The following is a 13,309-nucleotide window of genomic DNA, read 5'->3' as shown; positions in this document are numbered from 1 at the left end:
CAGTCAGAAGCGTTGGAGGGTGAGAGAATTCCCCAGAGCCAGAGCGGGGATCAGAGCAGGCAGAAGGACTGAAGCACACTGCTGAGGGGAGTGGCGGGCGGCAGGAGAGGTCTGCGCGCCATGTGGGACCCGCCTCCGGTGGCCGGGGAGCAGCCGGGGATCGAACTAGCGCTGCAGAGGCTGCGGGCAGCTTCACAACCCAGTGCTCAACCGCTGCGCCACCGAGGAGGCCCAATTCTTTTAAAAAATAAAGTGGTCAGGAGTGGGCGGAGCAACATGGTGGCGAGGAGACGCTGCGAGTACGATCTCCCATTAAAAAAAGTTAATAGGGAGGAAAAGCGGCAGGTCCCAGTGAGAACTGGGACACGGAAGATAAACGGACGACTCCAGCAAACTGCCCAAAGAAGAAAGTTGCCATAAAAGAGGACGAGAAGGGAGGGAAGCGCAGAACCCTGCTCCCCTCCCCCGCCCACAGAGGCGGCACTCTCCGACCGGCAGAGAGGAGGAAAACAACAAACCAAAACAGCCAATAAGAACAAAGGACGCATCAAGCGGGTCTGTGAGTGGAAAGGAACTATTGCAGCCACCACACCCCGTGAACGGGAGCTGTGGAGAACCCTGCAGGATCCGCCACGGAGGTGAGCTCCAGGCGCCATTAAAGAGAGCCCCGCCCCCCAGGAGGAGACCAGCACCAGCACACAGCCCCGGCCGCCCAGTAAGCTTCCGCGGAAAGCGGCGCTCGGATCGCAGCTGCCCAGGTCCCCGCGCCTGCGACCTAGGCTTGCGGGGAGACGGCGGAGGCCCTCCCTGAGTGAGCAGGAACAAGGCGCCCAGGCAGGGGAGCGGGATTCAAAAGGCGCCATTCACGCGCCACTGATCTGGGCTACAGCCCGCGTCCTGGAACTGAGGGCTTTGGAACTGAGACCCGGGGCACGAAATTAGGGGCGTGGGTTCCCCACGACGGTGGGGCACAAGGCAGACACAGCACCCCAAAGCCGTTGAGGTGTACCCTACCATCCCCGCTCTGCTCCCTGTCCCACGGGGTGGAAAATCAGCTCCCCAAGGGCTCTAGGAGAGATCTCTGGCGCCACCTAGCGACTTGAAGCCAGCAGAGGCTCCTGAAGGAGCTAGTGGCCAGCTGGGGAGTTAGCCCAAACCAGGCCCCTTCCGAACAAGTAGTCTGAGCCCACAGGGAGAGCGAGCCCCCACAGCCGGGGCAGACCAGGCGCGCAGAAGAGTGTGCCTGAGACCAGACGTGCAGGGAGTGTGTCCCACATCACCATTTTAGAACAGGGACATTTCTTCAGTAAAGACTACCTGCAGAAGGCTTCCTCAGGAGCCAGAGGTGAGCGGGGGAAGTTCGCCCACGCCAGATCCCCTCTGGCCTGCAGTCCAAGCCCAGAGGGGAGCAGGAACCCACCGCCGGGGCAGACCAGGCGCACAGGGGAGTGTGTCCCCACATCGGCATTTCAGAACAGGGACCTTTCTCCAGTAAAGACTGCTTGAAACTGACAGATGACTCCTGGAGGAACCAGAGGGGAACAGAGAAGCCCACCCAAGATGCCGGCCAGTCCCAACAACACAGTGTCCCAACGCATACGGCAAATTAGAAAACAGACAGTAGGGAGGAGAAGAACCACACGCAACCTAGCAACTCTCCAGAGAAAAAGCACACCACAAAAAGAAAGCCAGCCCCCAGATTGCAAAGACAATAACTTGGAAGAATTTCTGAGCCTTCCAGAAAGAGAATTTAAAATTGCCGTGATTAAAAAACTGACAGAAGTCATAAAGGAAAACAATGATAAGGGAAAAATAATCAACGATCAGAAGAATGCAATTGAGTCCCTAGAGAGGGAAAACAATGGTCAGAAGAAAGAAATTGAGTCCCTAAAGAGGGAAGTAAAAGAAATGCAGGAGATCAAAGAATTAATGGAAGAACTAAAGAATTCTGGAAAAAGCAATGAAAGCAGAATAGATGAAATGGAAGAACGAATAAGTAATCTTGAAGACACAGAAATAAAAAGAACCAAAACAGAAAAGGAAAGAGAAGTACGAAAGAAAAAGAACGAAGAAAGACTTCGGGAACTATCTGACTCCATGAGGAAAGGAAATATAAGAGTTATAGGAATACCAGAAGGAGAGGAGAGAGATGTAGGAACAGAGAAAATATTCAAAGAGATAATTGAAGAGAACTTCCCAAATGTGAAGAAGGAGCTGAAAATTGATATACAAGAAGCAAGAAGAACACCAAACTTCCACGACGAAAGGAAAAATACAGCAAGACACATAATAGTAAAGCTCCCAAGAATCCAGGACAAGGAAAAAATAATGAAGCTGTCAAGAGGGAAGAAACAGATAACATTCAAAGGAAAACCAATCAGGCTGACATCAGACTTCTCCGAAGAAACACTACGGGCAAGGAGAGAGTGGAGGGACATAGTCAACAGACTCCAAGAAAACAGATGCCAACCAAGAATACTCTATCCCGCAAAGCTCTCCTTCATCTTTGAAGAAAGAATATGGACCTTCCCAGACAAACAGAAACTCCGGAATTTCATTGCAACTAAACCCCCACTCCAAAAAATACTACAAGGAGTCCTAAAGCCAGAACCTCAGAGGGACGAATAACAATGAAAGAAGGCCAAAAAAAAAAAAAAGTTATTAAAAGAATAAATAAATAAAATCAAAGGAAAGACAAACACAATGGCAAATACAGATGTTAACATATCAATATTAACTCTAAATGTAAATGGACTAAACTCTTCAATAAAAAGACACAGAGTTGCAGCCTGGATTAAGAAACAAAACCCAACCTTTTGCTGTCTCCAGGAAACACATTTAGCGACAAAAGATAAAAATAGGCTCAAAGTTAAAGGATGGAAAACAATCCTACAAGCAAATGGACCAAAAAAGAAAGCAGGAACAGCTATACTTATATCAGATAAAACAGATTTCAAACTCAAAAAGATAAAAAGAGACCCCAATGGTCACTACATTATGATCAAGGGGACAATACTTCAAGAAGAAATAACACTCATTAACATATACGCACCAAACGAAGGAGCACCAAAATATATCAGACAACTGTTGTCCTCTCTGAAAACAGACATCAGAGAAAACACATACGTAGTGGGAGACTTCAACACACCACTATCAACAATGGATAGATCAATAAGACAAAAAATAAGTAAAGAAACCAAAGCTCTAAATAAGGACCTAGAGCAATTGGGCTTAACAGACATCTATAGAACACTAAACCCCAAAAAAACGGAGTACACATTTTTCTCAAGCGCACACGGATCATTCTCCAGGATCGATCACATACTGGGGCATAAGACAAACATCAACAGATACACCAAGATTGAAATCATATCAACCATCTTTTCTGACCATGAAGGCATCAAACTAGAAATAAACCATAAAAAGAAGGCAAGGAACTTTCCTACCTCATGGAGATTAAAAACCACTCTACTGGAAGACCATTGGACTAATGAGGAGATCAAAGAAGAAATTAAAAAATTTTTTGAATTGAACGACAAGGAGGACACCAATATCCTAAATGTATGGGATGCAGCAAAAGCAGTAATAAGAGGAAAATATATAGCTATAGAAGCTCACATCAAGAAACAAGAAAGAACGCAAAGAAACAACCTAATCTCGAAGCTCAAAGATCTAGAAAAAGAACAACAAAAAAACCCCAAAACCAGTAGAAGAAAAGAAATAATAAAAACCAAAGCAGAAATAAATGAAATTGAAACTAAAAAAACAATCCAAAAGATCAATGAAACCAAGAGCTGGTTCTTTGAAAAAAATCAATAAAATAGACAAACCCCTAGCCAGGCTCACAAAGGAAAAAAGGGAGAAAGCACAAATAAACAGGATCATCAATGAAAGAGGAGAAATCACAACGGACACAGCAGAAATCAAAAGAATAATCAGTAACTACTATGAACAGTTATATGGAAACAAGTTTAACAATCTAGAGGAGATGGACAAATTCCTACAACTCTACAATCACCCAAAGCTAGATAAAGAAGAAATAGAACACCTAAACAGACCAATTACAATTAGCGAAATTGAAATGGTAATAAAAAACCTCCCCAAAAACAAAAGCCCAGGACCTGATGGATTTACAAATGAATTCTACCAAACATTCAGAGATGAATTAGTGCCTATCCTTCACAAACTCTTCCAAAAAATTGAGAAGGAAGGGACAATACCAAACACGTTTTATGAAGCCAACATTACACTAATACCAAAACCGAACAAGGACAACACAAAAAAGGAAAACTACAGGCCAATCTCCCTAATGAACACTGATGCAAAAATCCTCAATAAAATTTTAGCTATCAGAATCCAACAATGTATCCATAAGATAATTCACCACGACCAAGTTGGATTCATTCCAGGGGCACAAGGATGGTTTAACATCCGAAAATCAATCAACGTTATCCAACACATCAACAAAAAGAAATATAAAAACCATATGATAATATCAATAGATGCTGAGAAAGCTTTCGACAAAGTGCAACACCCATTCATGATAAAAGCCCTTGAAATTCTTGGGATACAAGGAACATACCTCAACATCATAAAGGCCATCTATGACAAGCCAACAGCCAGTATCATTCTCAATGGTGAAAAGCTGAAAGCAATTCCATTAAGATCTGGAACAAGACAAGGATGTCCACTCTCACCATTGCTTTTCAATATAATACTGGAAGTCCTAGCCAGGGCAATAAGACAAGAGAAAGACATCCAAGGAATCCAAATAGGAAAAGAAGAAGTCAAACTATCACTATTTGCAGACGATATGATATTATACATAGAGAACCCCAAAAACTCCACAGAAAAGCTAATTCAACTCATCAATCAGTTCAGTAAAGTGGCAGGATACAAAATCAACACGAAAAGTCAGTAGCCTTCCTATACACAAACAATAAATCTGAAGAAGAAGAAATCAAAAAAACCATCCCTTTTGTTACTGAAACAAAAAAAATCAAATATTTGGGAATAAATCTAACAAAAGAGGTAAAGGACCTATACAAAGAAAACTATAAAACACTGTTAAAAGAAATAGAAGAAGACACAAAGAAATGGAGAGACATCCCCTGCTCATGGATTGGAAGAATAAACATTATTAAAATGGCCATACTTCCAAAAGCAATATACAGATTCAATGCTATTCCAATCAAAATTTCAATGTCATTCTTCAAAGAAATAGGACAATTATTGATGAAATTCATATGGAATCACAAAAAACCCCAAATAGCCAAAGCTCTCCTGAAAAAAAAAGAAGGGAATGGAGGCATCACACTCCCAGACTTCAAACTATACTACAAAGCCATAATCATCAAAACTGCATGGTATTGGAACAAGAACAGACATACAGACCAATGGAATCGAATAGAAAATCCAGAAATAAACCCACAGATTTATGGTCAACTAATCTTTGACAAAGGAGCAAAGAATATGCATTCGAGCAAAGAAAGTTTGTTCAATAAATGGTGCTGGGAAAACTGGGTCGCTACATGCAAAAGAATGAAGCTTGACCACCACCTCACACCATACACAAAAATCAACTCAAAATGGATTAAAGAACTAGACATAAGACCTGAAACCATAAAATATATAGAAGGAAATATAGGCGAAACACTACGTGTTTGCACATCAAAGACATCTTTACAGACACATCACCCAAAGCAGTGATAGTGAAGGCAAAGATAAACAGCTGGGACTACATCAAATTAAAGAGCTTTTGCACAGCAAAAGAGACAATAACAAAAACAAAGAGAAAGCCCACCAACTGGGAGAACATTTTTGCACCCAACACTAATGATAAAGGACTGATCACAAAAATCTGCAAAGAGCTGATGAGACTCAACAACAACAAAGAAAATAATCCAGTCAAAAAATGGGCAGAAGAGCTTAAAAGAAACTTCTCTGAAGAGGAAATGCAAATGGCCAACAGGCATATGAAAAAATGTTCAACATCACTTGTCATCAGGGAAATGCAAATCAAAACTACCATGAGATACCATCTTACACCAGTGAGAATGGCACATATTAAAAAAACTAGCAACAACAAATGTTGGCGAGGGTGTGGAGAAAAAGGAACTCTTCTGCACTGTTGGTGGGAGTGCAAACTGGTCCAACCACTGTGGAAAGCTGTGTGGAGATTTCTGGACCTACTAAACATAGAGCTTCCATATGATCCAGCAATTCCACTCCTAGGTATTTACCCAAAGGACACAGAAACATCAATTCCAAAGAACACCTGCACCCCTATGTTTATAGCAGCACTGTTTACAATAGCTAAGCTTTGGAAACAACCCAAATGCCCAAAAATAGATGACTGGATCAAGAAGATGTGGTACATATATACCATGGAATATTACTCAGCATTCAAAAAAGATAAACACATGCAATTTGCAGCAACATGGATGGCGCTGGAAGAGATCATGCTCAGCGAAATAAGCCAAAAAGAAAAAGAAAAATACCGGATGGTCTCACTCATAGCAGGAATCTAGAAAACTTAAATAAGGGACCAGGAAAATGAATAACTATAAGAAAGTGAAAATCAAAATCAACAAAAAACTATGAACCAGAGACACTTTTAGGGGGGCGGGGGTGGGAGGGGAGGGATTGGGGTCAGAATGGGGGGGCTGCAATTGTATGGGGAATATAACAATAAAATTTATAAAAAAAAAAAAATAAAGTGGTCAATAGAAATGAGATGATATTCTTTCTATAAGAAAGGACCAAATGGATCCTGGTTTTGTTTGCACTAGACCATGAACAAGCAAAAGGTCTTCTACCTAACCTTGATGTGGAAGTGCCAAAGAAATAAGCCTCCTTTGAATTCTTTTTAGGAATTACACTGAACTGTACTAAAGAGTTAAAAAGGTCCAAGGAAAATGCAGCTTTTTCTTTAACAATAAATGAGAAGGGGGTAAAGGGGAGAATCAAAATTCTGAACAAAATAAAACCCTGGAGTAAATTTGGAGAACAAATACCATTCTTTTTTCCTTTACCCTCTAGGGTCTTAGAGGCCACATACACCGTATTTAACAGTGCTGTTCCAAACTATTTATCAGATGACTCAAAAAGCTGCCAGTTTAGAATAGGGCTTAAAATGCATGAGTGCACTGAACCCCCTCCTTCATTAAAGGGGAGTGATTTTCCTTATTAGACTGAATATTTACACTGAACTTGGATTTGAATTTATTAATGTCTTACTGCTACATCATCAAACAACCTAGCTTCAAGCCAAGGAATTAATTTAAAACCCACTTAAGACTTAATTACAGGGCCTCCCCGGTGGCGCAGCGGTTGAGTGCTGGGTTGCGAAGCTGCCCGCAGCCTCTGCAGCGCCAGTTCGATCCCCAGCCGCAGGGCGAGGGTCCCACATGGCGCACAGACCTCTCCTGCCGCCCGCTGCTCCCCTCAGCAGTGTACTTCGGTCCTTCTGCCTGTTCTGCTCCCTGCTCTGGCTCTGGTGAATTCTTTCACCCTCCCGCGCTTCTGACTGTACCCAGTGCTTGTATAAATAAATAAATAAATCTTAAAAAAAAAAAAAAGACTTAATTACAGTCACATATATGCAGAAACAGTCAACAAGATACAGTACTATTTCACTTGAAGCCTGAAAACTGGTCACTGTTGGTTTAAAGGCATGATTACTGTTGTGGAAGAATGTTATAGAAACTGTCACTTGCTTCTTTGTTATTTATTATGTTTCCCAATTGCTTTTCAAAGGATGTATAATGATTTTCAAATCAGAAAAAGACTTTTTAAAAGATCATTTTAATGTCCAACTTATCGAGGGTCACTTCTTTTGATCTTCATGGTTGCTGTGAAGATTATGGATGATGATGATGGTGATAACAATAAATATTTATGTAGTTATGTATGACATTGCAGGTACTACTCCAAACTCTTACAATGTATTAATTCATATAATTTTTATATCAGTTCCATGATGAATTATCATTTAATAAGGGATTTCAATAAGGAGCAAACAGGTTCACGAACTTGGCTAAGGTCACACAGGCAGTAATTTCAGGAGCAATGTTGGGAAGGCAGGTAGCTTGGCTATAAAGTGTGTCCTCTCTCTCACATCTGCCATTCTTCCAAAAAAGAGAATTGACACTCCAAACTCCAAACTTACCTGGCTAATAATGATATTTTTGACTGTGTGTCCCAACTTCCAATGCCCCAGTTCATGACCTAATACAGCAAGCACCTCCTCATTCTTACATCCTTGTTTCTTATTCTGAATCAAAGAACAAATTGAAAACAAATTAATATAGCGATGTGAACCAATGTTGCCGCAATAAAATTTTTTTTTAAATCTTCAAAAAGTTTACATATTTTACCCTAGTAAGAGCCCTTCTTAGAGTCTAACTTAAGAAGAAAATCAGATTTTTATGAAAACCTGTTCATTCACTTACCGAACATTCTCTGAAATCACTTCAGGGACAAAAGACAACAGAATAAGCAGACTAAAGAAAGATGAATCTCAAGCCAGTAGTGGATCAAAATCCAGCCTGATTTATACCCCAGAGTCTTCAAAGGGCTTGGGAACTAATAGCGCTAAATACTTCAGGAACTGAGGGAAATGAGGATGGTGGCTAAAACAAGAACTGGGCAGGCTTCCCTGGTGGTACAGGGGTTAAAATCTCAGCACTATCAAGTTATTGCCAGCCACTGCAGCATGAGTTCAATCCCAGCCAGGGAGCTGACCCACATGGCACAGCAGACCTCTCTTGTCTCACCTGCTGCTCCCCTTAGCAGTGTGTTTCAGTGGATCTGCCTGTTCTGCCCCCACTCTATCTGTGGTGAATCCTCTCACCTACTGCACCTCTAGCCTACACCCCAGTTCTTGTATGCATAAATAAATAAATCTTTAAAGATTTATCCCAAGAGGGCCTCCCTGGTGGCGCAAGGGGTTAAGAACAGCATTGTGAAGCCATCCGCAGCCTCTGCAGCATGAGTTCAATCCCTGGACGGCCAGGGAGCTACCCACATGGTGCAGCAGACCTCTGTTGCCTCGCCTGCTGCTCCCCTCAATAGTGTATTTCAGTCTGCCTGTTCTATTCCCCACTCTGTCTCTGGTGATTCCTCTCACCAACTCTGCACCTCTGGCCTGTACCCCAGTTCTTGTATGCATAAATAAATCTTAAAAAAAATATATTTAGGGCCTCTCCTGGTGGCACAGCAGTTGAGCGCTGGGCTGCAAAGCTGCCCACAGCCTCTGCAGCGCCGGTTCGATTCCTGGCCACCGGTGAGGGCCCCACATGGCGCGCAGACATCTCCTGTTGAGCTCCTGCTCCCCTCAGCAGTGTATTTCGTCAGTCTACCTGTTCTGCTCCCCACTCTAGCTCTGGTGAATTCTCTCACCCGCCCGCGCTTCTGACTGTACCAAGTGCTTGTATAAATAAATAAAAAATGTTTTTAAAAATATATATATTTAAAAAAATACATAAAGATTTATCCCAACAGACAAAATGACGGAAAATACATAAGTGTTTAGCACTAAAGGGATACAGAATGAGAAGGTAAAGTATCTAACTGGAAATTCAGAAAGAGAGAGTAGAGAGAATTGAAAAGAAGCAATATCCAAAGACAAAATGGTCAAGAATTTTCAAAATTCCACAAGGGACACCATTAACCAAAAGAAAGTTGGTGTAACTATATTAATATCATACAAATTGACTTACAGGCAAAAAAGCATAAATAAAAAAGGTCACAATAGAGTGAAAATGGGTTCGATTTACCAGGATATTTTAATTCTAAATTTGCATGTAACTAATACCACTGCCTCAGAATATATTAATTCAAAACTGAGATATTTAAATTAAAAAAATCTTTGAAATCTGTCATAGTAGAGGGTGTTAACTTTCAATAAATATATAAAGATTTGAACAAAATAGTAAGCTTGATCTACTGACAGATAAAGTATCCTGCAACAAATAATTAGATATATCCTAGAAAGTAAAGGCTGCAAGTTTTGAAATAAACTCAATTACTTAAAAGGGTGAAGTACAAAAAAAGAGGTGAATTTGAAACTGACTTTTTTTTCACCACTTAAAGAGAGGCTGGATAGATGTATGAACAAGATATATTAAAACAATTTGCTAGATGCTATTTACATTTTTATTATCTCTTTTCCTTTTAAATATTGAAATTTAGGTCAGAGTACATTTGGTAGAGAAAGAAAAGAATGAGATAACTAACCTAGTTCCTTAAATGGCTAAGAGATACACAAGTACTTTTACCTTCAGGACACGGCTATTAAAAAGGAGTAAAAAATTAAAGCACTAATTAATAGACATTTAATCCTAAGGAAAAATTAAGAAGTGCAAATAATGAATTACATACAAGGATATTCACTGTGAAAACAGCTTTAATGGCAAAAAAAAAAAAAAAAGGAAATATAATCCCTATCCAATAAGAAGAGAATGATGAAGAAAATGATAATTTAGAAAGATTAGAAAAACAGACTGGTTAGCTGGATTACTGATTTGTTACTGATGTTTATTAACATTTCTATTACTTTAGAAATAAGCAAAAACATGGCTGTTGTGTTTAATAATAATTAGAATAGCCTCTACTCCTTAATGGTCAACATACCAAACATTATATATATATATACTAGGTATTTTACATACAGTTCATTAATTTCCACTATTTTAAGGCAGGTATCATTAGCCTCATTCTATATAACATAACAGTCCTTTAGGCTATTATGTTTATTCTGCTTCCCAGTTTAAACCATGGATTCTCCTGTAAAACTTTAGTTTGCTTCTTTAAATTTGTTAAAAATTTAAAAATTCAACTTCTTTACATCATCCAGACTTAAAACTACTTTTGCACCCACCACTGTGTTGTACAAAGGTGATTAACAGCAGCTAGATAAATCAGTTTCCTAAACTTCCACCACACGCATACACTATTTATTCTCATCTACTGCTTGATAATTAGCAGTTGCTAACCTCATTTAGGAAAGGATTCAGAAAAGTTTTCTCAGACTCTGTTAGATTTAAGAAATATCTTCTCTTGTGCCTCACTCTATCCAGTATATATAGATAGCTTCACTGTAGCAATTATATTGTACTCTGATTATATGATGTTCTCTTCTTCAGACTACAAGATTTGCTCCTGTATTTTTTTTTATTCTTAATGCCAAAGGAAGTATCTCAGCAGAGTATAACATTTTATAAACATTTTTTAAACAAATTACATAATGTACCCAAGGCCACACAACCACTAAATGACAGAACTAGGACTCAAAGCCACGCCTCTCCATTGTCAGAGTCTATAATTACTACAATTCAATGAAGTTAAAAATTATATGTTTCTCTCTTCTTTATCCTGCTTCTGGGACTTTGATCAGAAACTTAACAAGGTGTGTGTGTGTGTGTGTGTGTGTGTGTGTGTTATATATAAGGTCCCTATTTTAAAGATCACTTATAACCCAAAATTTATGCTCCGAGTCTTATTGTGTACATTTTGGAAAATCTTACAAGGTTGTTAGGTAGTAGGTAATAACAGTGATAATCTACCAAATGCCAGAATCATAAAAGGGCCGTGGTGTTTGAGTTTCCTTATGTTCAGTCTTCCTGATTTCAATACTCACTATGTAGAAATTGATACTGAGTTGCTGAAGGAACTATTCATAAAAACTAAGCCAGAATCTCTTAGGGAAAAAAGAACTCACTTTAACTTTAGCTTTTATTTCTTCACTGTCCCCTTCGCCATCATTGTGGGGTTCCATGCCAGAATCCTCCTGGGTATCTTTGTTTAGTAAAGAATACTCTTCCAGTAGAGTGTCAAACAAAACTATTCTCTTGTTCTTGAAGAAGCCATAAAAGTAAGCATTGCTGTGGGAAGAGCGTTTAGATCCTAAGAAAAAGACAGTTCAAAGCATGGAGAATAATTAAAAAGTTTGGGGTGCTTTGGAGAGACTCCTAGAAAGTGAATTACTGAAGAACATTTACATGTTCAAGTTGTTTAATACTTGACGAAAATTATATCAACAAAAATCACCACTAATAATGGAGTGTCTAGTATTCTGCAGTCTTGCCAACAAATATTCATGCTTATTGCAATTTTATAACAATAAATAAACAAGTAAAACCTACATATGCAATAGCAGTGGAAGGATTAAATTATAGTAACACTATAATAATTATACTTTCAAAAAATTTTAACAGGAAAAAGTTGACAAATATATGAGGATATAACACTTCATACACTTAACATTCCATTACTGTCATGTAAATAGTAAAGCATAAACAAGCTTATTAAGAAATATGTCAGAATATTGAAGTGTTTATTACTGGGTTCTAGAACTACGTACTTTTGTTTCCTCTTTTATATTTTTCTTTTTCCCAAAGCTTTTAAAATAAGTTTATTTCTATATCAGAAAAAGAATTAAAGTTCTTTTTAAAAAGACTGGGAAAATACTTAACTTTTAAATAGTAGTTAGCAGAAACTGAACTATGGTTGATTTTTATTTTCTTCCTTGTATTTTTCTGAATACTCCACAATTTATTGGTTAAGAGCAGACTTTGGGTTCAAATCTTAGCTCTGCCATGTATTAGTTGTGTAAATATATCAGTAAGAAACTTGATGTTCCTGTTTAGTAAAAGCCAGTATCCAAATCAATGAATTGGATTAAAGGCTATATAAGAAATCTAATTTGTGGCCTTCCTGGTGGCTCAAGGGGTTAAGATGAGACCTATAAAGCAATATGCAGCCACTGCAGCATGAGTTTGATCCCGGGCCAGGGAACTACCCACATGGTGCAGCAGACCTCTCCTGTCTTACCAGCTGCTCCCCTCAGCAGTGTATTTCAGTCAATCTGCCTGTTCTGCTCCCCACTCTGTCTCTGGTGAATCCTCTCACCCCCTGTACCTCTGGCCTGTACCCCAAGTTCTTGTATGCATAAATAAAATCTTTGGGAAAAAAATATCTAATTTGTAATACTGCTTGATCTATCTAAACTATTATTACTAATATACTTTTTAAAAAAGACTTTTAAAAAGTATATTAGTAATAATAGCTCTCTCAGAAGATCAGGAGTTTTACCTACAGATATTTCTTTTTTTAAAAAATTAATTAATTAATTAATTTATACAAGCACTGGGTACAGTCAGAAGTACAGGAGGGTGAGAGAACTCACCAGAGCCAGAGGGGGAACAGAACAGGCAGACTGATAAAATACACTGCTGAGGGGAGCAGTGGGCGAGGCAGGAAAGGTCTGCGCGCCATGAGGGACCCTTCTGGCAGCTGGTCCAACCAG

General features: G+C 39.5%; 1 protein-coding gene across 1 annotated transcript in view; it reads right to left on the bottom strand.

Moving 5' to 3' along the window:
* Positions 1-13,309, bottom strand: part of ZMPSTE24 (zinc metallopeptidase STE24) — a gene marked incomplete at both ends in the record, with an annotated part of 30,704 nt that overhangs the window by 4,139 nt on the left and 13,256 nt on the right. The window contains 2 exons of the mRNA XM_084243447.1: positions 8,171-8,275; positions 11,723-11,907. Of these exons, the coding sequence (XP_084099573.1) occupies positions 8,171-8,275; positions 11,723-11,907 (290 nt within the window). The remainder of the gene's footprint in view (positions 1-8,170; positions 8,276-11,722; positions 11,908-13,309) is intronic.

Source organism: Talpa europaea (genome assembly GCF_964194135.1).
Source record: "Talpa europaea genome assembly, chromosome: 9".
Taxonomy (NCBI): Eukaryota; Metazoa; Chordata; class Mammalia; order Eulipotyphla; family Talpidae; genus Talpa; species Talpa europaea.
The sequence above is the reverse complement of the archived record's forward strand: the minus strand, read 5'-3'. Positions and strand labels throughout refer to the sequence as shown.